The 25,290-nt window shown below is 40.3% G+C and overlaps 1 protein-coding gene across 26 annotated transcripts in view; it reads right to left on the bottom strand.

Annotated features, from left to right (window-relative positions):
• Nucleotides 1-10,272: 10,272 nt before the first annotated feature.
• BCLAF3 (BCLAF1 and THRAP3 family member 3) overlaps nucleotides 10,273-25,290 on the bottom strand; it is a 78,086-nt gene continuing 63,068 nt past the window's right edge. For 13 of the 26 annotated variants that reach the window (XM_078364247.1, XM_078364243.1, XM_078364244.1 and 10 more), the window contains 2 exons: nucleotides 12,083-12,110; nucleotides 10,273-11,341 (listed from right to left, as the gene is read on the bottom strand). In XM_078364247.1, coding sequence (XP_078220373.1) covers nucleotides 12,105-12,110 — 6 coding nt within the window. In that variant the 3' untranslated portion in view covers nucleotides 10,273-11,341; nucleotides 12,083-12,104. The remainder of the gene's footprint in view (nucleotides 11,342-12,082; nucleotides 12,111-25,290) is intronic. The other 13 variants (XM_078364246.1, XM_035287852.3, XM_078364239.1 and 10 more) reach the window with 1 other exon arrangement.

The following is a 25,290-nucleotide window of genomic DNA, read 5'->3' on the forward strand; positions in this document are numbered from 1 at the left end:
CATCTTCTAGAAGTATGTTGGAGCCAGCTATAAATCTACATATCTTGTTCTCTTTAGATTCTTGTTTTGAACTAAGGTCTATGAGGCCAGAACATCTTGGAGGAAGCTGCATGTCACCTGATTTCTAGGCATCATTTTAAAAAGGCAGCTCGATTCCCCTGCTTGACCATTAGGTGGGGCAAGAAAGCTTTAGAAGAGTTCCTACCTGCTAAAACATGAACAGGAAGAGACCAAATTGCAGAAAAAGCAGAACTGTTCAGAAGTCATCCTCATCCAGTTGAGTGGTATGTATGCTAAAATTTTTTCCTAGGGTGAAAACTGTTTCCACAGAGTTTTCTAGAGAATACCAATTTGAGAGTCTATAAAATGTGTTTCTATACCTAAAAATCACACCTGTAACCAGGACTTTTTGCTAGCATTTGCAATTAAAATATCTCAGGTTGAAAAGCTGAGATATCATTTTTCGTGGGTCAGATTGGCAAAAATTCAAAAGCTTGTCAATACACTCTGCTGGCCAGACTGTGGGGCAAATGGCACTCTCATCCACTACTGGGGGACATGCACCCTGGCCCAACTCCCATAGAGAAGAGCTGACAATATCTAACAACATTCCATATACATTTTACCCTTCAGCCCAGCAATCTCATTTTCTCTGGAATTTACTCTGAAGATTCACCTCCAACAATATGAAAATAAACATGCACAAGTTTATTGATTACAGCATAATTTGTAATTGCAAAATATCAAACTACCTAAATGTTCAAAAATAACAGTATGGTTGAATAAGTTATGGTACAGCTACACAGTGGAGTACTATGCTGCTATAAGGAAGAATGAGGCCGGGCACGGTGGCTCACACCTGTAATTCCAGCACTTTGGGAGGCTGAGGCTGGCAGATCACCTGAGGTCGGGAGTTTGAGATCAGCCTGGTTAACATGGTGAAACCCTGTCTCTATTAAAATTACAACATTAGCTGGGCATGGTGGCGCATGCATGTAATCCTAGCTACTGGGGAGGCTGAGGCAAGAGAATCTCTTGAACCCAGGAGGCAGAGGTTGCAGTGAGCCAAGACCGCACCACTGCACCACACTCTAGCCTGGGAGATAGAGGAAGACTCCATCTTAAAAACAAAAAAAGACAACTTTATAAACTGGTATGTATGGAACAATTTCCAAGATTTCTTAAGTGAAAAAAGCAAAGTACAAAAGAGAATATAGAGGATACTACCTTCTGTATATAAAAAAAAGGGGGAAAGAAAACACATATATCTCCTTGTTTATACCAAATAATGTACAAGAACGAGAAACCAGAACTTTGTCACCTACAAGGAGTGGAAGGGAATAGTATTGAAGGAATACAGGAGGAAGCGACACTTCCCTGAGTATACCTTTTGGAATAGTTTCATTTGTGGAAGTATGCTAATGTTCTACATATTCAAAAAATCAAATCAAATAAACATGGATGGTGGAGAGAGCTGACACTGAAAACAAGTTGAAAACAACAACTGTATTTCCAATGAAGAACATGACCATATCACGGGGGTAGGAATGGAGGAGACTAACGCAAGTAATTCACGTACACAGTATTTGTCCATATACCTTCTGTCTTTGGGGTGCGGCAGTAGAGAACCACAAACAAATCCTGAACTATTTTTACTGGGTTTGTTTCCTGCTGCGGTATAAGTGAAGCAATTCAGAAACTATTTGAGATGTATTATGGGATTGAGCAAATGATTAAATGGTTTGACGTTGGGAGCCAGGGTTCTCAGTGTGGAAGAAGAAACATACAAATACAAATACAAATAGGAGAAGGCAAGGAAGAATCCTAGAGAGATGGATGTTAGGTGCCAGTGTGACCTCATCATTTCTAAAATATGTATATATATGCATGTGTGTGTATGTTTCCTAGATATGGCTGCAGAAAAGGCTTATAAGAAAGACACTCCAGTGGCAATGGGCACTAGGGCCCAAGCCTTGGACTCTTAATACCATTCGCCACTAAAAGGAACCAGGACTCCTTAGAGAAATGACTGATTTCAAGCCTGGGGCAGGGAATGTCCAAGATAAACACAAAAATATCTTGTTATGCCTCAGAGTAAAGAATGGCTAAAAAGAAATGATAGGTGCATATCACAATTTGCAATTGCAAAAATATGAAACCAGCTCAAATGCTCATCAGTCAATAAATGAAGAAAATGTGGTATATGTGTATGTGTGTGTGTGGTGTGTGTGTGCATATACACACACAGACACACACACACATATATAGGAAGGAGGCCCTCTTTAAAAACCAGAATGGTCTTCATTTTGGGTTTGTCTGATGATTCTTTGTGATTACATTCAAGAGCTGCATTCCCACCCGACATACCATATTAGTGATGTTGTGTTCTCTATTGTTAGTCGTGGAGAATCCAAATCCGTGTCACACGGCACCAAAATATCTTCCAGTAGCAAACCTGTACGGGTCTGCAGCAACCTCAGTTATTGCCTGCTAGAAGAAAGAACTGGACTGAGGGGCACAAGGCAGAAGAAGAGATAGAAGCAAGTTTTAGAGCAGGAATGAAAGTTTATTACAAAGCTTTAGAGCAGGAATAAAAGAAAGTATACTTGGAAGAGGGTCAAGCAGGCAACCTGAAAGGCAAGTGCACGATTTGAATTTTTGTTTTATAGGCTGGCAGACTTCTGGGGTCTTGGGTTACTTCTCCCAACTCCCGAGATCTTATCAGGAAGCTGCTGATCACCATGATTTTAGAGAGACAGTAAACCACCGCCAGACTATCACCTGATGGTTGCCTGAGACTCCTGGTATGTGGGCGGGGGGAGCCCTCTTCTGCCCTGCTCATACCAGACTAGCTACCCACTGTAACAGTATCACATTGATTGCCATCTGCCCCTCCTTAGTGATGTGAATTTTGATCCCCTAGCCAAGGAGTTGTCCTTTCTTTCTACTGTGTAATTGCCGTTTTTCCTTCCTGCCTTGCAATAAATAAGCAATCTGTGAGACGATACTTTTATACATCGAAATATCCTGCTCTTCATCAAAACTGCCTCATACATTTAATATCTATTGATGACTTTTTTTTTTTTTTTTTTTTGCCTCAAGTGATCCTCCCGTCTCAGCTTCCTTAAGTACTGGGATTACAGGTATGAACAACTGAGCCTGGCCAAAAAAAATATAGTTTTAATTTTCATGAATACCTAATAGTTGTACATATATATGGGGAATATGTGATATTTTGATATAAGCATACAATGTGTAATGATCACATCAGGGTAATTGGGATATGCATCACCTTAAACATTTATTATTTCTTTGTGTTAGAAACATTCCAGTTCCGGCTGAGCACAGTGGCTCACACCTGTAATCCCAGCACTTTGGGAGGCTGAGGTGGGTGGATCTCTTGAGGTCAGGAGTTCGAGACCAGCCTGGCCAATATGGTGAAACCCTGTCTCTACTAAAAATACAAAAATTATCTGTGTGTGGTGGCACACACCTGTAATCCCAGCTACTTGGGAGGCTGAGGCAGAAGAATCACTGGGACCTAGAGGGGAGGCTGCAGTGAGCCAATATTGCCACTGCACTCCAGCCTGGGTGACAGTGTGAGACTGTCTCAAAAACAAACAAACATTCCAGTTCCATTCTTTTTATCACTCTTTTCTTTTGAATGGATAAAGCAAATATGGTGCATATACACAATGGATTATTATTTAGCCATAAAGATAATGAAATTCTGTCATTTGCAACAATATGGATAGAACTGGAGGACTTTATGTTAAGTCAAATAAGCCAGGCACAGAAAGACAAATAGCACATGGTCTCGCTTAAAAGAAACAAACTTGAATTCATACAGACAAGCATGATGGTTACCAGAGGCTGGGAAGGGTGGTGGTGGGGCCGGTAAGGAGGAGATGGTTGGGTACAAAACTAGTTTGATACATGGAGTAAGACCTAGTTTTCCATAGCATAATAGGGTGACTATAATTAACCTCCAAGCCTATCAGTGAAAAGGAACATTACAAGACCTTTGTTCTCGAAATGTTAAGAATTTGAAGTGGAAAAAGGTGAACTAAAATATTGGTAGAAATGCCCATATGGAAAAATAGATAGAATTTGGATCAGTGGCAAGGAGGGAAGAGGTTGGGGAGGTGAATGAATATGCCAAGGTTTGGGGTCAGAAGGAAGCCCACCGAGGGTGACCAATAACACCTGTTCTCACATAGCACCTGGCTCAGAGCAGATGCACAGAGCCTGATGGTTCATGCCTGCATCTTCAGGAAACCATAGAACAGAGGTCTCCTGGGAGAGCTGCTGGGAGACAAGGTTGGGTAGTAGAAAACCTGAAGGGCAGCATACCTCCCCACCTTACTCTTCAAGTAGTTCATAAGCCAGGTGCTAGAATTCGAACTTTTTTTTTTTCTGTAGGTACCAGGAAGCCACTATAAGATTTTTGCCTAAGAAGGTAGCCCTTTTAGTCATTCGGCAAGTATTTGCCTTTGTTAGTTCTGAGTCAGGCACTGATCTAGATAGAGGGGAGAGATAAACAGGTCCTTATTTGACGTGCTTGGTTTTAAGCAGGGGTGTGTTTGGGTATTCCGGGAACCCAGAGAAGGGGCAGCTAACTCAGGCTCGGTTGGGAAGGCCACCAATCTGAGTCTTGTTTATCCAGATGGTCACCTGGGTTGCTGATGCCTTTTGGCTACTGTGAATAATGCTGCAATTAACATTGCCATACAAGTGTCTTGAGTCCCGGTTTTCCATTCTTTGGGGTAATACACCCATGAGAGGAATTGCTGGGCCATATGGTAATTCTATGTTTAGCTTTTTGAACATTATTTTGGGAACTTTTTTTCACCATAGTTGTTAAGAGACCATTAAGTTAGTAGCACTGGGTTCCCTGCAATCACTTGCAGAAATTGCCATCAGGGAGAACTCAACATTAAAGTCAATTTACTCTTTACTAAATATTATAATGAATATCATTAGAAGGGATTAGAATTTGGGATGATAATTTACATTAGAAAATTATTTGTAAAATTTAATCTAGTTTTTAACATCTTAAATGATGTGTACATCAAAACAAATAAAACCCCTACATTTTATTTATTTGTTTGAGACAGTCTTACTCTGTCATCTAGACTGGAGTGCAGTGGTGGGATCTCGGCTCACTGCAATCTCTGCCTCTCAGGTTGAGGCAATTCTCCTGCCTCAGCCTCCTGAGTAGCTGGGATTATAGGCACACACCACCGTGCCCAGTTAACTTTTGTATTTTTAGTAGAGCTGGGTTTTCACCATGTTGGCCAGCCTGGTCTCAAATTCCTGACCTCAGGTAATCCACCCATCTCTGCCACCCAGAATGCTGGGATTACAGGTGTGAGCCACTGTACCCAGCGAAAACCCCTAAATTTTAATATAACTCAGGATTTTATAAAACATTTTTAGTCTTCTGGGAATGAGATTCTATTCCTTGTCCTGTCCAATAGGTATGTTTGAATATCATATAGACTTTAAACATGATTTAAACATGTGACCACCTGCGAAGACTGAATTTATATAATAAAGTATAATCTCAACTACCAAAACAATAAAGCTGAGAAAAAAGACTAATGAGAAAATACCAAAATGTTAGTCTGCACTAAATATTTATGAGCAGTGGGATTATAGACAAATTTTTCTCCCTTTTACATACTATTCTATGTACTTTGTCAAGGACAAAATTTCAACAGAGTTTCAAAGATCTGATTGGCGAACCAATCTACAAACTAGAATCCAATCTACAAACTAGAAGGAAGTCCAATAAGCTAAACAAAGTGGACAAGTTTTATAGGCAGAAAAAAGTGCAGCAAGGCAGGAACAAGGAACAAAAAGCAAACTGGCCATTTCAAGGTTACTTTCCTCAAAGGGATATAAGTGAAATCTTGCTGGCTTCATGGAATTTGGCTATTGTCTCTTCTGATTTGTTGGAAGGTCAGATCTTCTAAGTAAACAACTTAGGTTTCTGTTTGGGAACCTTAGCATGACTGACACCTTTTTGGGCCTGTTGTCTTTTCTTTAACAACCGTTGATCAGGGGAAAACGTTGATTTCTTTTTAAAGAAAAGCGGTAAGATGAATTTTTTCTTTTTTTGAGACGGAGTTTTGCTGTTGTTACCCAGACTGGAGTGCAATGGCACAATCTCGGCTCACCACAACCTCCACCTTCTGGGTTCAAGCAGTTCTCCTGCCTCAGCCTCCCGAGTAGCTGGGACTACAGGTGCACACCACCATGCCCAGCTAATTTTTGTATTTTTAGTAGAGACGGGGTTTCACCATGTTGACCAGGATGGTCTCGATCTCTTGACCTCGTGATCCACCCGCCTCGGCCTCCCAAAGTGCTGGGATTATAGGCGTGAGCCACCGCGCCCGGCCAAATTTTTTTTTTTTTTGAGATAGGGTCTCACTCTCACCCAGGCTTGAGCGCAGTTTGGTGATCACAGCTCACTGTAGCCTCAATCTCCCAGGCTTAACTGATCCTCCCACCTCAGCCTCCAAAGTAGGTGGGACTACAGGTGCAGGCCCCTACACTCAGCTAGCTTTTGTATATTTTGTAGAGATGGAGTTTCACCATGTTTCCCAGGCTTGTCTTGAACTCCTGAGCTCAAACAATCCACCCACCTCAGCCTTCCTAAGTGTTGGGATTACAGGCGTGAGCCACCACACTCCACCAAATTTAATTTTTAATATATTGTTAAATATTATAAATCGATAATTTTTATTTAAACCTCAACACAATACATATTTAAAATAAGTCTACATACTTTTTATGATGTAGGAGGAATGGCCAGGAGTAAAATCCCAACGGACTATAGTGAAGTAGCCAGCCTATAGAGGTAAAGCTTGTTTATATGGATTTTGGTAACAGATACATAATGAATAGGATGAAATGTTCTTACCACTGTTTTTTAAAAAAAAGACTTTATTATATAAAAATGATACAACATTCATTATGTTTGATAGATACAGAAGAGTACAGTCACTCATAATCCCACCACTTAAAAATAATCAAGTGTTAACAGGGGTGGGTATGCTACCAAACCTCTCAATTCACTGCTATGTACAGACAGGACTGATGGTGGGAAACGCCAAACTTTTTATTCTAACACGTTTTATTTATTTTATTTTTTGGGATGGAGTCTCGCTCTGCTGACCAGGCTGGAGTGCAATGGGATGGTCTCGGCTCACTGCAACCTTTGCCTCCTGGGTTCAAGCGATTCTCTTGCCTCCGCCTCCCAAGTAGCTGGGATTACAGGCACATGCCACTGCACCCAGCTAATCTTTGTATTTTTAGTAGAGACAGGGTTTCACCATGTTGGCCAGGCTGGTCTCAAACTCCTGACCTCAAGTCCAGTGATCCACCTGCCTCGGCCTCCCAAAGTGCTGGGATTACAGGCATGAGCCACTGTGCCTGGCCATCTAACAAGTTTTAGATTTAACTTCATTTGAATGTAATAGAAAAAAATTAGAAATGAAATTGAAGGGGCTGCTGAACTTCAGATAAATGTTTCTTCATTGGTTCCTAAAAGGGATAAGTAAGCCAGTGATACTCAAACTCAAGTAGGTGCCAGAATCCCCTGGAGAATTTGTTAAATCACAGATGGCTTGGCCCCACCCCCAGGGTTTCTGATTCAGGAGGTCTGAGGTGGGGCCAAGAATCTGCATTTTTAACAAGTTCTCAGGTGATGCTAATGTTGCTGGTCTGGGACTACACTTTGAGAACCACTGAATTAAGGTCAAGAAAGAAAAAAAAAGATTGTGGAAAAACTTAAGGTTGGTCACTGGGGTTTTTCCCTTTATTATAATCTTAAGACATGACTTGACATGACACCTGGCCATGAATGATGAGACGGTTGGTTCTTAGTCTTTATCCCACTTTATCTCCTCCACGTCTGAATTTGTCAATGTACATTAATTTTTCTTTGTCAAGATTTATAACATTTACATCCTATTCTACATCTATGATTCCTCAATTCTTAAATGTTCATTCTGCATTTTAATGGACTCAGAGCTCATAATCATCCTATTTGATGGAAATTCCTTGGGGAACCTAGTATCCCCTCTCTTCTAGCTCCTATTAAATGTTCAGAACCAGAACTCACTAGACCCAGTCAAAGGTGTCTCTGACTTCTGCAGGATTTGGCCTCCCCAGGCTGCTCCGAGACCTGGGAAATGCCTAGTCCTGGTGAATCTTACCCCTTCAGCTGAGGTCCGTAAATGGCAGCAAAGACTTTGTTGTCCCAAGAGTTTTCCTTGACGCTCCTCCACGTGGCCTGGTCACCTTGTCAGAGCCTTTGTCCATACTGGGGCCCATTGTTACCAAGATTTTTGTCATTTCCATTGTTTTACTCAGTGCTACTTATGGGACTTGGCAAGGGATGAAGTCATACCACACCTCGCTGCATCAGCTTCTTCTCCTTCCTTGCTTGGTTGCTCCTGGTGAATTTGTGCCTGGTGGTTACTGAATTTGCTGGGTAGTGGAGATGATAAGAGTTTCTCATCCAGCTTTACTTTTCCTGCTTCTGCCTAGAAGTATTACCATCTTTTCTTTAAAAAAAAACTATTCAAAAATGTAGTATTTATTAGGTAAAATGTGGTAAATAGTATACATCTACATAAATTGTTATATGTAAATGTAGTGAGGTTTTTTCCCATAGAAAAAAAATGAAAATATATCATCCAAAATATTTATAATAGTTTTCTCTGTGATAAGACTATGGGCAATTCTTCAAATTGAAATTTATATTGAAATAACTCTAGATTCATATGCAGCTATGAGAGAAATAATACAGAGATCTGTGTACAATTTACCCAGTTTCCCCCAATGCATCAATTTTAAAACCACCAAAAGAACAGTGCCTTCTGAGGTTGGTGAAACCAATAGGAAAGAAACAAGATGAGGGGATGCTTAACCAGAGATGGCAACTTTTCTCTCAACCTTCTGTATATATGTCCACTAAAGTACTTACTCTACATTGTGATTCTTTTTTTTGTGAATCTCTTCTTCAATAGTGCATGAGCTTCCTTACAGCAGGGACTGTCTTATTATCTTTGTCTTCCCAGTATCAGCGAAGGGCCTAGCATGCAGGGGAGGAAGGGGGCAATGGTATGGGACTCATAAAAAAAAAACAACACTTCTCAAGTCTTATGCATTCAAGAACTCAAATTCTTTCCAGTTAATAAAAAAATGCTATGGATAACCTTTTGCTCAATCTCCATATGAAAATTACATATGTAGTTCCTAATAAACATATTCTATTCTTCCCTACTCATTCATTCATTATTCAACTAATATTTAATGAACTCTTACCACATGTCAAATAGGAAGCTGGGCGCTGGGGATACCATGGTGGACAAGACAGACATGGTCTCTGTCCTTATTTTATACTCTAAATTATCAAGTAAGTTTTTCTTTTTAGATGTTAGATCTTACACACACAATGTTTTCTGCATAGGTATTTTGCAGATAACATGCTTTGCATTTTGAGACAGTGCCAAAAGAATATCCAAATAGGGAATCAGTTGTGGAATGAATAATAGTAAGTCAGCCATCTTACCTTTATGTGTTACAATAAATAAAAATCCAACAATAAAGGCCATTTACCCAGTTACATTTCTATTTAATGTCCATTTTCCCTATTAGGCTCTTCATACCATAAAGGCAGGGTCCATGTGTCTTATCTTGTGGTTCATTGCTGTAATTTTAGTACAGTATCTGTACAGTACATAGTTGTCAATCAAATGATTAAATATTCAAGGCTCATAACTGTCCCCTAGAACATGGGAGTAAATGAAGTCAGTTATTTTAAAATTTAAGACAGATTTTATAAGTACCTAACACAATATAAAGTTGCCATACTACCTGTGTGCATGCATTTCTTTCTTACCATAAGTGGAATGCTCAATATGTTTGGAAAACCTGACCTATAGAGAGTGTACACAGTACAAGACAAACCATTTCCCTAAATTTATTGCCTGCTTAGCAATGAATCAAGTGCACTTGCCCCCTTTATCATGAACTCGCTTAAGGAAAAGGCTGCCCCTCTTTTAAAGATATGGAAAAGAAAACTGAATGTATTAAGATTTTTCATCATCCAGTCATGAAAAACCAAGTTCTTATCAACCTTCATATTTTAATTTTGAAAGCTCTATCTTTGTAAGCACAGAATAGTGTTTTAAACATCAGCAGGTGCTATCCAAGGCAAAATTAAAATAATGCTCTCACAAACTGGCAAGTAACTTCTTTAAGCAGAAAGAGCAACAACATTTTATTTTATTACAAATAAACATTTCACAAAAATTTAATTGGGAATGTATATGTACTGTTAAGCAGAATACAGAAAACAAAGAAATAAGGTATTGGGACCTAAAAATTTCATTTAAAATCCCATCAAACTGCTCTTACATGTAGTAGGTACGTAATACATATCAACTAAACTAAAAGTAAACACTCTATAAGATGTGCTTGCAAAATGTGTAATGCTGTAGTAGTAAAGTACAATTTTCAAATATGAGATTTTATCTGTCAGATTTTAAAAAGCCTTTAAAAATATGATATGCACAAGCTTGCCCTGAGGGAAAAATAAGATGGACTATAGATTATAAAATCTTTACATATTTTCCACAATAGCATTTTGAAATTGGAAAAGAGCAAATAGTTGTGGAAAAAACTGAATGAACATATTACTAAAAATTCAGTGCACTCACAACTACCTGATGGAATATTTGAAGCACCTTTTCTCTCGCCTTCTCATAATATGAAATGTATGAATTATATAGGCCTTGATCTTCAGAAACTTAAGAAAACTTCAAGTTATAAGCCAAAATGTCATCAGAAAAAGAAAAATCCAGTATAAAATTTTCTACCATAAGGCCACTGTTTAAAGTTCTTTCATGTTCAGACACTGTACAATTCAGATACTTGTTTTTATTACGTAAGCAAAACTTTCAACATATAAACGTCTGAATATAACTTGGTGAAGTTCTCTCTATGAAACCATGCTCAGAGAAAAATGCGTCAACAAATAATGCCCTTCAAGTGATTCTTTTGAGACTTTTTGCAAAACAAACTGTAGTTAATACAACTTTTAAATTGAATACTGTAATTTAAAAGCAATAGTTAGGTGTAAAAAAGTTGCAGCATTCCACTACTAAAAAATAAAGTTACTTTATCAAGAAGTTACAGTATTAGTGCCTTAGCGTCACTTCTAACTCCTGACAAAAAGAGAGAGATGCTCCCAAACATCCTCCTGTAGTGTCATTTCCATTTGTACGATTTCAGATTAGATTTCTGTGGCAACATCTGTATATACCTATTGAGAGAAAACAAGAGAAATAAAGACTTTAAACAAAGTGTCAGTTATAACATCTGAGCTAGTTTCATTCACACTGCAATTTTCAAAGTGTTTTCATTTATACAGTGTTACTGGCACCCCGAGATTCCCAGGAAGGTATGTGGAACCCCAAAGATGCAAAGTGTAACAACAGAACACATCAAAGCAATATCAAATGATAAGTCAACAGGACAAAGAAAACATATGGCGCTAGATAACATTTGTATTAGTAGATTGATGACAACAGTCTCTGCTATTTGGGTGAGTTTCAGTGAAGGGATCCCTGGTATAAAATCAAGACTCTTAAACCTTTGGCTCTCAAGTGTGGAGCCTCACACTACACACGCACACCTCAAATTAGTATTTCATCTTTTCCATCGTATATCTAATTCTAAAACTACGTGGACTCTTCTAGCTGACTGGTAACTGCAGAGAAAGTTATTAGAGGGGGAAACACCTTCTTGCTTTTGGATGGTTAACTACAATATAAAAAGGTGTAAGCCTTCAATAAATAGAGGAAGAAGAATTTACAAGAACAGTAAGACTATGATTAGAAGATAATGAATGTGGATTATATAGTGTGATACTATGGACAATATTTAATTACCAACCATGAACTGGACATAGGACCATGAAAGTAATAAAGGAGCAAACATGGTAGAATGGCACATTTTTCAAGGACATTAAAAAATAAAAATTTATTAATATACATATCCTTACCTTTCACTAGGATCTTACATTATCAAAACTGAAAGGAAATGTAAAAGTCGATTTATTTTTTGGCATTTATATTAGTATGGAAATGTTTAATTCCAAACAAAAACAGTGCTGACAGAAAATTCTTATTCTTCTATTTAGGTTAATGAAATGTTCAAAATACATGCACATATGTATTTCTCAACATCATTCATTTAAATAGAGGTAGATTTCATTGTATCCTAGTTCTTTACTCATTATACCATGTAAAAATCATATAAATTTATTTTCAAATAAAATATCTGTTACCTATTACAACTTTAAAAGGTAATTCTAACTACAATAATTCTAAAATAAAATTCAGTTGAAATGTCTTGTTAAATTGTGATTATTTTGAGTTACATTCACCCTTGACATAGCTTCTTTCATAACCTCTCTCCACTTGGCCCCTCCACCCTTCCAGTAATCTAAAAGCACCCTCCACCCACACACCGCTTTTTTTTAGATGGAGTTTTGCTCTGTTGCCCAGGCTGGAGTGCAGTGGTGTGATCTTGGCTCATAATAACCTTCACCTTCTGGGTTCAAGCGATTCTCTGGCCTCAGCCTCCTGAGCAGCTGGGATTACAGGCGTGTGCCACCACGCCCAGCTAATTTTTGTATTTTCAGTAGAGACGAGCTTTTACCATGTTGCCCAGACTGGTCTTGGATCCTGGTTTCAAGTGATCCACCCACCTCGGCCTCTCAAAATGTTGGGATTATAGGTGTGAGCCACTGCACCCGGCCATAAAAGCCCATTTTAAGCAGAATTCTGAACTATATATAGGAGTACTTCATCTAGGTTTTCATAATGTATCATTTGGGTCACTGCCCATGTTCTCTTGTTGGTCTTCGTGAACCTCATCTCTCCTCCCCAGAACCTGCCCACCCACTGCTAACTGCGTAGCCATCCTAAAGTACCACTTTCTCCTCAGTCTAGGAAGACATCCTACTGCCACCACATCAAACCCTAAATATCCTGCCCAGCTTTCAGGGACCTCTATAATTTGCACAGCTCCATTTCTCCCCAACTTCACATCCTACTGCCAAACATGAGTCTTTGGCTTTAGCCCTTTCTATGTCTTGCTCTTCTCCAGGTCTCAGCTTATAACCTACCTCCTCTGAGAAGAGTGTATTAAGGAAAGTACTTACCATACATCTCCTGACCATTCCTACCATATTGATTTTCTTTTCTCTTTAAGCATTAGCCATCTGTGAAGTTAAACTCTTCAAATATATGGTTGTTCATGACCAGCCTGACCAACATGGAGAAACTCCTTTTCTACTAAAAATACTAAAAATTAGCTGGGTGTGGTGGCGGGTGCCTGTAATCCCAGCTACTTGGGAGGCTAAGGTAGGAGAATTGCTTAAACCTGGGAGGTGGAGGTTGCAGGGAGGTAGAGGTTGCAGTGAACTGAGATCGTGCCATTGCACTCCAGCCTGGGCAACAAGAGTGAAACTCCATCTCAAAAACCAAATAAAATATGGTTGTGTTGGTTCAGGTGCAGTGACTCACACCTGTAATCTCAGCACTTTGGGAGGGTGAGGTGAGTAGATCACTTGAGGCCAGGAGTTTGAGACCAGCCTGGCCAACACGGTGAAACCCTGTCTCTACTAAAAATGCAAAAATTAGCTGGGTGTGGTGGTGCACATCTATAACCCCAGCTACTCAGGGGGCTGAGACAGGAGAATTGTTTGAGCCTGGGAGATGGAGGTTGCAGTGAGCTGAGACTGTACCACTGTACTCCAGCCTGGGTGACAGAGTGAGACTCCATCTCAAAAAAAAAAAAAAAAAGTTGTGCAGAAAAGGGTTAATAAAGCACATCTGACTGCTGTCCCTGGACTGGAAAGGCCTGCTTACAGGATGGCCCTCGGCCAGCATCTGGGAACTTAGATTTCAGGAAGGTTCCCACTGATAGGTGCTGAAACTATATAAACAATATGGTTTATGCCGAACATGCACTTTCCTCCTGGCAGTCTGGAATTTGTGTATGTGCTTGGCAGGGGATGCCTACATGATCAGCCCCCAGTAAAAACTCTTGGCACTGAGTCTCTAGCAAACTTCCCAGGGTGGCAACGTGTCACGCGTATTGTCACAACTCGTTGATAAGGAAATTAAGTATATTCTGTATGACCCCACTGGGAGAGAACCTTTGGAAACTTGCACCTGGTTTCCTTCAGACTTTGCCCTACATGCCTTTTCCTTTTGCTGATTTTGCTCTGTATTCTTTCACGAGAACAATTATATGCTAAGTCACCTGAGTCCTAGCAAAACCTGGGGGTGCTCTTGGGGACCTCTGACACAATGGTTTTCGTTCACTAACTTTTTAGAGCATATGGATGGAAGAGTGAGTGTGTGTGTGTGTGTGTGTGTGTGTGAATAAATTCAACTCCATTCACTAAGCATTAAGCATTTTCTGAAGACTGACTATATGAAAGGTAATAAGGTAAGATAAAAGACTAACAATACAAAGAGAATGAAGTACCTAGGAATATAAATCACAAGGGAGGTGAGGGGCCTCTTCAAGGAGAACTACAAACCACTACTCAAGGAAGTAAGAGAGGACACAAATAGAAAAACATTCCATGCTCACGGATAGGAAGAATTAGTATCATGAAGATGGTCATACTGCCCAAAGTAATTTATAGATTCAATGCTATCTCCATCAAGCTACCATTGACTTTCTTCACAGAATTTTTAAAAATGACTTTAAATTTCATGTGGAACCAAAAAAGAGCCTGTATAGCCAAGACAAACCTAGGCAAAAAGAACAAAGCTGGAGGCATCATGCTATCTGACTTCAAACTATACAAGGTTACAGTAGTCAAAAAAGCATGGTACTTGTACCAAAACAGACTTTTAGACCAATGGGACAGAACAGAGGCCTCAGAAATAACGTCACACATCTACAACCATCTGATCTTTGACAAACCTGACAAAAAGAAGCAATGGGGAAAGGATTCCCTGTTTAATAAATGGTGTTGGGAAAACTGGCTAGCCAGATGCAGAAAACTCAAACTGGCCCCCTTCCCTATACCTTATAGAAATATTAACTCAAGATGGATTAAAGACTTAAATGTAAGACCTAAAACCATAAAAACTCTAGAAGAAAATCTAGGCAATACCATTCACGACATAGGCATGGGCAAAGACTTCATGACTAAAATACCAAAAGCCATGGCAACAAAAGCCAGAATTGACAAATGGGATCTAAATAAACTACCAGGCCAAGATGATGAAACACTATCTCTACTAAAAATTCAAAAATTAGCTAGGCACAGTGGTGGGCACCTGTAATCCCAGCTACTTGTGAGGCTGAGGCAGGAGAATCAATTGAACCTGGGAGACGGAGGTTGCAGTGAGCCGAGATCATGCCACTGCACTCCAGCCTGGCGACAGAGCAAGAGTCTGTCTCAAAAAAAAAAAAAAAAAAGTCAGGAAACAACAGATGCTGGAGAGGATACAGAGAATTAGGAAGGCTTTTACACTGTTGGTGCAAGTGTAAATTAATTCGACCATTGTGGAAGACAGTGTGACGATTCCTCAAGAATCTAGAACCAGAAATACCATTTGACCCGGCAATCCCATTACTGGGCATATACCCAAAGGATTATAAATCATTCTACTGTAAAGACACGCATGTTTACTGTGACACTGTTCACAATATCAAAGACTTGGAACCAACCCAAATGCCCATCAATGATAGACCGGATAAAGAAAATGTGGTACATATATACCATGGAATACTATGCAGCCATTAAAAGGATGAGTTCATGTCATTTGCAGGGACATGGATAAATCTGGAAACGATCATTCTCAGCAAACTAACACAAGAACAGAAAACCAAACACCACATGTTCTCACTCATAAGTGGGAGTTGAACAATGAGAACATATTGGCTCAGGGAGGGGAACATCACACAATGGGGTCTGTTGGCGGGTAGGGGACAAGAGGAGGGATAGCATTAGGAGAAATACCTAATGTAGATGATGGGTTGATGGTGCAGCAAACCACCATGGCACATGTATACCTATGTAACAAACCTGCACATTCTGCACATGTATCCCAGAACTTAAAGTTTTTTTTAAAAAAAAAGACCAATGAGGCCAGGTGCAGTGGCTCACGCCTGTAATCCCAGCACTTTTGGAGGCCAAGGCAGGTGGATCACTTGAGCCCAGGAGTTTGAGACCAGCCTGGCCAACACGGTGAGACCCCATCTCTACAAGAAAATACAAAAATTAGCCAGGCATGGTGGCACGCATGGTAGTCCTAGCTACTTGGGAGGCTGAGGTAGGAGAATCACTTAAGCCCAGGAGGTGGAGGCTACAGTGAGCTGCGATTACACACTGCATTCCAGCCTAGGCGACAGAGTGAGGCTCTATCCCAAAAAAAACAAACAAAAAAAAAAACAAGCTTAACAAGGCACCCTCAAAAATTTTATAATCTATTTGGGGAAATAGGAAGGTAAATGACAATAATTAGAGACCAAATGAAACACAAGTTAAAGTAGGGGCTTTGATATGCTTTACAGTTGGTCTTAAAAGTAAAGTAGGGTTTAATAAGAAAAGAATGGGGCTCAGGAGGCTATTTCTAGCTAAGAGAACAGTAGGAACAAAGGTACAAATATATGAAAATACAGTATGCTCCAAAAAGCAGAGAGTCCATAGGGAAATGCAGCTAGTAAGACAGCTTAGGGTTAGACTTGGCTAAGAAGTTTGGTCTCTTTTCTTGTAGGCAATAAAATACTTGCAAGGTGTTTGTGCAAGAGGGGTATGATACAATCTGTGTTTCAGGACAATGACTGTGATCAAAGAGACTAAATAAGAATACCACAAGAAGCGGCCGGGCGTGGTGGCTCACGCCTGTAATCCAAGCACTTTGGAGGCCAAGGCGGGTGGATCACCTGAGGTCTGGAGTTCAAGACCAGCCTGACCAATATGGTGAAACCCCGTCTTTAAAAAAAAAAAAAAAAAAAGAATACCACAAGAAGCAAGGGAACAAGCTAGAAGGCTCCAAAGCTTCCAAAAACAGATCAGGGATACATAAGAACACAGAATATAGTAAAGGCAGCATTTTCAATTAGCAGGGAAAGGACAAATCATTCAATAAACAGTGTTAAAAAACTCTATTGGGGGAAAAGTTAGATCATGACTTTACATTATATCATAAAAGTAAAATAAATTCTAGAAGCTGAAGCGAGCAGATCACTTGAAGTCAGGAGTTCAAGACCAGCCTGGCCAACAAGGTGGAAACCCTGTCTCCACTAAAAATACAAAAATTAGCCAGGAGGGTGGCACATACCTGTAGTCCCAGCTACATGGTGAAACCCCATCTCTACTAAAAATACAAAAATCAGCTGGGCATGGTGGCAGATGCCTATAATCCCAACTCGGGAGGCTGAGACAGGAGAATCACTTGAACCCGGGAAGTGGCTGAGATCATGCCATTGCACTCCAGCCTGGGCAACAGAGTGAAACTCTGTCTCAAAATAAATAAATACATAAATAATAAAGTAAAATAAATTCTAAATGGATTAAATACTTATATGTTTAAAAGTTAACCATAAAACCACTTAAAGGAAACACAGCAAACAATTTTTATAAGCATAAGCATGAGATGAAATTTAGGAGCCATGTGGGACAAACGAGACAGATTCATGGACATCTAAAAGTTCTGTACTGTAAAACCCAGTATAAACAGCTGACAAACACCAGCAAAATGTATAACAGGTTAATACCCTCAGTAGATCAAGAGTTCTTACAAATCAATAAAAAAAGTACCACCCCCCAACAGAAATACTGGCAAAGTACAGAAATAAAGAAACTGGGAAAAGAAATACAAGGGCCAATGGACACATAAAAAAGATGTTTGCACCATTAATAATCAAAGAAAGGCAAAGGAGAGCTACTTTCTGTTACTAGGCTAACAACTGAAAATAAAGACTGATCATGTACAGTGCCGACTAGGGTGTAGGAAAACAGGCCTTTCATGTACTGCTGGTGAAACTATAAATGAGTAAAAGGGGCACTATGTAAAGGTACCAAAATGTCCATGTGGCCAGGTGATATTACTGAAAATAACAGAAACCTGAAAGCTATCCCAAAGTTATGAACAGAGGTTTGGTTAAGTCAGTCGGCAATCGTTGAACTGGGGTATGTGTACCATAGGAGTATATGAAGACTTTTCAAGGAGTATGTGAGTAGAGATAGTTTTAGGGAATTAATTTCTAGATCATTAAGTTCCCAATGTTCATGTTCTAAAATTATCCTGCCTGCACAACTGGTTAAGGCTGGTTCCTCACCTCCCACCTTACACAAGAAAGATACACCTTCTACTCACTTTGAATCCTACTACTGTGTATCACCTGGGGGCCTCCAGAAAAGGGGTAATTTGAAACATTAATTTGGTGTCAAGAAAGGGAACCAACATTAACAACTAGCAATAAATAGCATACTTCTGCAAATCAGATGGTTTCCAATTCTTTGCCTTTGTTTAATACAGCTGAAGGAGGACAAAATTATCAGTGATAGAATGTTCAAAACACTTTTTGATGATAGATCACTACGTGATTTGTTTGGCCTAAAAAGTGAGTCCAAAGAACCGAGTGGCATCCCTATAAATAGAAGTCCTTTCATTCTCATTTATATAATCATATAAATAGGGTTTCTCGGCACTTATATCTATAAAAGAAAAAAATAGAATACTTGAATACTATATTATCCTACTAGCAACAATATCTATGAATACATAAACTAATTGGAAAAATGCATTTGCAATAAAACTTCTTTTGTTTCACCAATACTTAACAAAATTTATATTTATGGTATTTTGATCAACTGTAATATTAACTCAATCCAGAGGAAATATTTAACACTTAATAGTCACAGAAATCTAATAACATGTACCAAATAGATTTGGTGATCAACAAAATGCTTTTAAAGAGGAGGGGCACTTTGGGAGGCCGAGATGGGCAGATCACTTGAGGTCAAGGGTTCGAGACCCACCTGGCCAACATGGTGAAACCTCATCTCTATCCAAAAATACAAAAACTTAGCTGGGCATTGTGGCACACTACTGTATTCCCAGCTACTTGGGAGGCTGAAGCAGGAGAATCACTTGAACCCAGGAGGTGGAGGTTGCAGTGAGCTGGGATCGCGCCATCGCACTCCACCCTGGGTGACGGAGTAAGACCCTATCTCAAAAAAAAAAAAAAAATTATAAGGAGGAAATGGAATGAAGTCCAAATTCAAGGCAAAAAAGGAACAATGTAAAATTTCTCACTGTTACAAGAATTGGTGTATTTTTAAAAAAATGGATGGTATTAGTTATTGAATTCCTGTGGTACGCAGGTTCCAGTGAAGAGATTTAAAAGTATAATGTAATAGTTTTAAGACTGTCAGTGTTCATAATATGCCAGAAATTGTATCCTATACAATAATTTGTGATAAAAGTATTAAATAACCTATAAATGTGCAAGAATGTAGATAACTTTTCTTTTTTTTTTGAGACGGAGTTTCGCTCTTGTTACCCAGGCTGGAGTGCAATGGCGCGATCTTGGCTCACCGCAACCTCCGCCTCCTGGGTTCAGGCAATTCTCCTGCCTCAGCCTCCTGAGTAGCTGGGATTACAGGCACGTGCCACCGTGCCCAGCTAATTTTTTGTATTTTTAGTAGAGACGGGGTTTCACCATGTTGACCAGGATGGTCTCGATCTGTTGACCTCGTGATCCACCCGCCTCGGCCTCCCAAAGTGCTGGGATTACAGGCTTGAGCCACCGTGCCCAGCAAGAATGTAGATAACTTTTCAAAACTTTACAGTATGGAGCAAAAAGGTTGAAAAGTACTGAAATAAATAATACATCCATAGAGCAGAATAGTATGCAGTCATTAAAAAGGATGAATGGAATACAGTAATCAATCAGTGATAGAAATGAGAAGACTTGAAACTGTTAAAGTTGGAAGGAGAAGTGGAAGGATTAGTAGGAAACGTTTCTAGCTTGGCTTGGTTAGCTTCGAGAGCCAGGGGTCCTGAGTGAAAACGAGTGGTGGGGTGGGGCAGGGGAGAACAAGTCTGATACAATTTTTAACAGCTTTACTGAGATGTAATCCATAAACTATACAGTTCACCCATCTAAATTCAGTAGCGTTTTAGTATATTCACAGAGTTGTGTAACCATCAATCATGCCAATCAGTTTTGGAATATTTTTCTTACCCTAAAAAGAAACCCCATACCCATTAGTAATAACCCATACGTGCTCTCAATTTTCCCCTCACCCCCGAGTCACTGGCAACCACTAATTTACTTTCCATCTCTACAGATTTGCCCGTTTTGGACATTTCATATGTATAGAATCATACAATATGCGGTCTTTTGTGTCTGGCTTCTGTCACTTAGCATCATTTTTTTTTTTTTTTTTTGAGGCAGAGTCTTGCTTTGTTGCCTGGCACCAGGCTGGAGTGCAGTGGCGCAATCTTGGCTCACTGCAACCTCGGCTCACTGCAACCTCTGCCTCCCGGGTTCAAGCAATTCTCCTGCCTCACCCTCCCAAGTAGCTGGGACTACAGGCGAGTGCCACCATGCCCAGTTAATTTTTGTATTTTTTTAGTAGAGACAGGGTTTCACCATGCTGGCCAGGATGGTCTCGATCTCTTGACCTCGTGATCCGCCCGCTTCGGCCTCCCAAAGTGCTGGGATTACAGACATGAGCCACTGCACCCGGCCAGCATCATATTTTTAAGGGTCTTTCATGCTGTAGCATGTTTCAGGGCAAGTTTGATTTTTTTTTTTTTTGAGATGGAGTCTTGCTCTGTCACTTGGGCTGGAGTGCTGTGATGTGATCTTGTCTCACTGCTACCTCCACCTCCCGGGTTCAAGCAATTCTCGTGCCTCAGCCTCCTGAGTACCTGGGATTACAGGTGTGCACCAGCATGCCCAGCTGTTTTTGTATTTTTTTAGTAGAGATGCGGTTTCACCATGTTGGCCAGGCTGGTCTCGAACTCCCAGCTTCAAGTGATCCACCTGCCCTGGCCTCCCAAAGTGCTGGGATTACAGGCATGAGCCACTATGCTCGGCTGCAAGTTTGATTTTAAACATGCTAAATTTGAGGTGCTTTTAGGACATCCATGTGAGGGTGTCTGGGAGGCAGGTGAAAAGCTGGAGGTATGGAGAGTAGTCAGGGTTGAAGATATCAACAGAGGTGTTGGCTGAAATCTTGGGAGGAGGTAAGGGCAATTAAGACAAGTAGGAGGATTAAGAAAAGAGAATGATATCACATCACACTAGGAAATGCTTACATTTTAAAAGAATGCACGGAGGAAGAGAAACCACCAAATAAGATGGAGAAGGCAGAGAGGTAGGTAGTGAAACCGGAGGCTCCGGATGCTCAGTGCTTGAAGGTGATGATGCCCTTATCCAACACTTCCTTTGCACCCTGGCACATTTCAGCTCAAGGGACCTGGCCAGTGTATACTACTAGATTTCTGTTGATTCAGCTGATCGTGATTCCTGTTCTATCTTTGTATTCCATGACTTTCAAGGTTTCTTTCAACCCCAAAAACCACGAATCCCAGTCTCTAACTTCCTTCCTGCACTGTTATTATGCCCTCTTCTCTCTTCCTTTCCTATCCACAGGCAGAGCTCTGGTAGGCACCACAGCACCTGAGGATGGCTGGACAATGCTCCCTGGATCTCTACTGCCTTGGAATTCCTTGCCTTCCTGACCAAATGCACAATTACTGACAGCTTTTCAGAGGCAATATTCCCAGAGGTGACTTCATGAACTCTTACTAGGTTCTTTGTTCTAATCCAGTATATAATCAGACTCTCGAGAGTTTCTTAAAACTTTCTATGATGAGCAGAGGATGCTTCCTGGGGGTATTTCTGAATGCTAGAGGATTAAAGATGAGCCTTATTCCAGGTAGTAACAGACATTTTTCCCTCCCCTTCATCTTCCAGCCCAAGCACAGAATCCAAGAGAAAGTAAACACAGTAAAAGGGACTCAGGGTGCCAGAATGGAATATGACAAGTACATGATGAATGAGAAAGAATTTCCATTCCATACGTCTCTACTACTGCTTTGGAATCTGACTACTTTGTAGGCAGCTGGGGAGCCAATGGAGTTTTAGGGAAGCCACTATCATTCTGCTAAGTGGAAGCAGAGGATGCATTAGGAACACATCTAGGATTACCACCACCACCACTCCCCGAGGCTGTTTTGTGTTGGAGACAGAAAGTGCATGCCATAGAATGGCATAGTCACCAGACTGTAACAGAGATGAAGAAATGCAAGATCTCCCAGTCATGACTGATCACCCCAGCATTTCAATATGGCAGGGGAGTAAGGAGTCCAGACAAGATCTGTCTAAATCTTCCTGGTGCACTTTAAGGAATATGGGAATAAGTAGGTTCATACCCAAGTTCAGGCTTAAGAAGGTTCCAGGGCACTTAGATTAATTAATGATGCATCCTAGTTGAGTCTAGGTGGTGGTCTAAAAACTGCCAAAAGAACGAACTCTCTAGCAGGGCAAAAAGCCAAAGTGGTGCAGAGATGCTGCTCAGACTAAGATGTCTCTCTAGGGAAGAACCTTCAAAGTTCCCTCTGATGCTAAAGCTTGGGGTGAAAAGTCATATAAATGGTATCTCACACCCAGTAACCCTACTCAAGGAAAAATGTCCCTAAGTTAAGGGAAAGGGAAAGCAACATTGGAAGAAGCCAGAGTCTCCAGGCCTTCATTCTTTTTCTGAGGGCACAAAGGCCTGAGATAAAATGGACTAATAGATCTAAGCCATCAGTTTGTACACAAGGAATGGGATTTCGGAGTACACAATACTACTGGGACAGCTGAAAGGCCGAGTTATTCTCAGATATCTTAGTTCAGACCTTGGCACAAACAGAACAGCTTCAATGCCTCATTCCTTTCTCTAAAGGTTAGGAGAGAGGAGCCTAGCTATTGAGTAGGGCGCCAATAGTAAGGTACCTGAGTTGACATTGTACTTGTAGAACTGGGCTTTGTTAAAACACAAATCTATAAAAATTCTGGCTCTGGCTTGCTTGCAGGCACTGACAGTAGCCAGATTGGAAAACGCCATGTCAAAGTGGCTGTAACAGAGAGATATATGAAGCAGCATCCAGAAGGGTGGGCCTAAGAAAAACAGGTAGTAGATGCTGACAGAAGAGTAGACACTAATTTTTTCAAAAATCCATTGTGTGGAGACACTGCTAATGTAGCCAGATGGCAGTGAAAGGAAACAGGAAGGTGAGGCTGTGACCAGTGCTGAATCTAACTACAACTGCAGCATTTTAGATGATACAAAAAGCCTTGGCCTAAAGATTGGAGAACTGTAGCGGGCTGTAGCTTCTTCTAGGATATACTTCTTATGTCCTATGATGAAGACCTGATTTCTGATTTCTATTTGCTGTGAAGCAGTCTGGTGAGCAATGTAGTCTGGAAGAATGGGGTGGTCAGCAGGAACTGGGCAAACTGAGGCAAAGAAAAGAATGACAAAATGGAGCAAGATTAAAGAATATATAGAAACTATAAGCTGAAGCAGTCAGTCAGGTAAGCACTCAGCAGCCCCAAATTACTGAAAAAGATGGAGCAAAAATAGAGTTAAGCTAAAACTCTAAGTTTAGTACATAGCGAACAGAAGACAAATAGACACCATGTACCAGAAACCCAACCTTGCAACTGAAGAGAAGGCCTGCCTCAGCTTTTTTCGTTGAGTGAAAATCAATGACTAGCTTCCCTGAGAACAGTCAGGCTGCCATCTGTGAATGGGAACAAATATCTGAAAGGTCTGCTGCAAAGAAACTTGCCACACAAGGCAGGAAGAGAAGCAGCATCTCTTTCTAAGCCCTGGCACAGCCTGACGGTGGGGAGATATATGAGATGGGAAAATGATTCCATTAACACTTTTTAAAAAAGAGATGGGGCCGAGCATGGTGGCTCACGCCTATAATCCCAGCACTTTGGGAGGCCGAGGCGGGTGGATCACGAGGTCAGGAGTTTGAGACTGGCCAACACGGTGAAACCCCATCTCTACTAAAAATACAAAAATTAGCTGGGCGTGGTGGCAGGTGCCTGTAATCCCACCTACTCAGGAGACTGAGGCAGGAGAATCACTGGAACCTGGAGGTGGAGGTTGCAGTGAGCCAAGATCGTACCACTGCACTCCAGCTGGGGCAACAAGGACAAAATTCCGTCTCAAAACTTAATAAATAAATAAATGGCAGCTTTCCTAAAACCATTAGGAAATTAAAAAAAGAGTCATTAACAAGTTTGGGGAGTTACAAAAAAACACATTGAGCTTTAGCATAATGGAATCGACCTCAGTATCTATCAATGGATGAATGGATAAAGAAAATGTGTATATATACAATGGAATATCATTCAGCCTTAAAAATAAGGAAATCTTGTCATTTATGACAACATGGATGAACCTGAAGGATATCATGTTAAGTGTGACATACATCGTGAAATTAGAAACCTCTTCTAAGGTACTCAGTTAAAACCGGGGGTGTATGTGTGTGACATAAGATATTCTATTTAACTCTAAAACATAAAAAAATAAGTTGCCAACTTCATTCTACTCATCCATCTTTTGGAAAGTGTTGAGATTTACTAAAATCACTAAGCAAGCACAGTGTAAAGGCTTCATAAGCATAAATATTTAAGTAAACATTTATGATTATAAAAGTTATAAAACCACAGTTGGGCTATTCAATAGCATGACAAAAGAAATGTATGTACATTTCTCAGAAGAAAATATTAGCCTAAAATCATGAACAAAAATGAGTCTACGAAGTGACAAACATGCCTCACTTAACTAATATAAAGCTACTGTTCTCATTTCTTTCTTTTCCTTCTTTTTTTTTATAGTTCAGGGTCTTGCTATGTTGCCCAGGCTGGCATTGAACTCCTGGGCTCAAGCAATCCTCCCATCTCAGCCTCTCAAGTAGCTGGGACTATAGGCATGTACCACTATACCCCGCAATTCTCATTTAAAATATAATTATTTTGTAGAAGTAAATTTTATGCCACATTTACGCTACATTTTCCTTCTTTCTTTTCTTTTCTTTTTCAGGTCTCACTCTGTCACCCAAGCTGGAGTGCAGTGGCACAATCATGGCTCACACAGCCCTGTGATCCTCCCACCTCGGCCTCCCAAGTAGCTGGAATTACAGGCACATACTA

Source organism: Callithrix jacchus, chromosome X (genome assembly GCF_049354715.1).
Source record: "Callithrix jacchus isolate 240 chromosome X, calJac240_pri, whole genome shotgun sequence".
NCBI classification, from domain to species: Eukaryota; Metazoa; Chordata; class Mammalia; order Primates; family Cebidae; genus Callithrix; species Callithrix jacchus.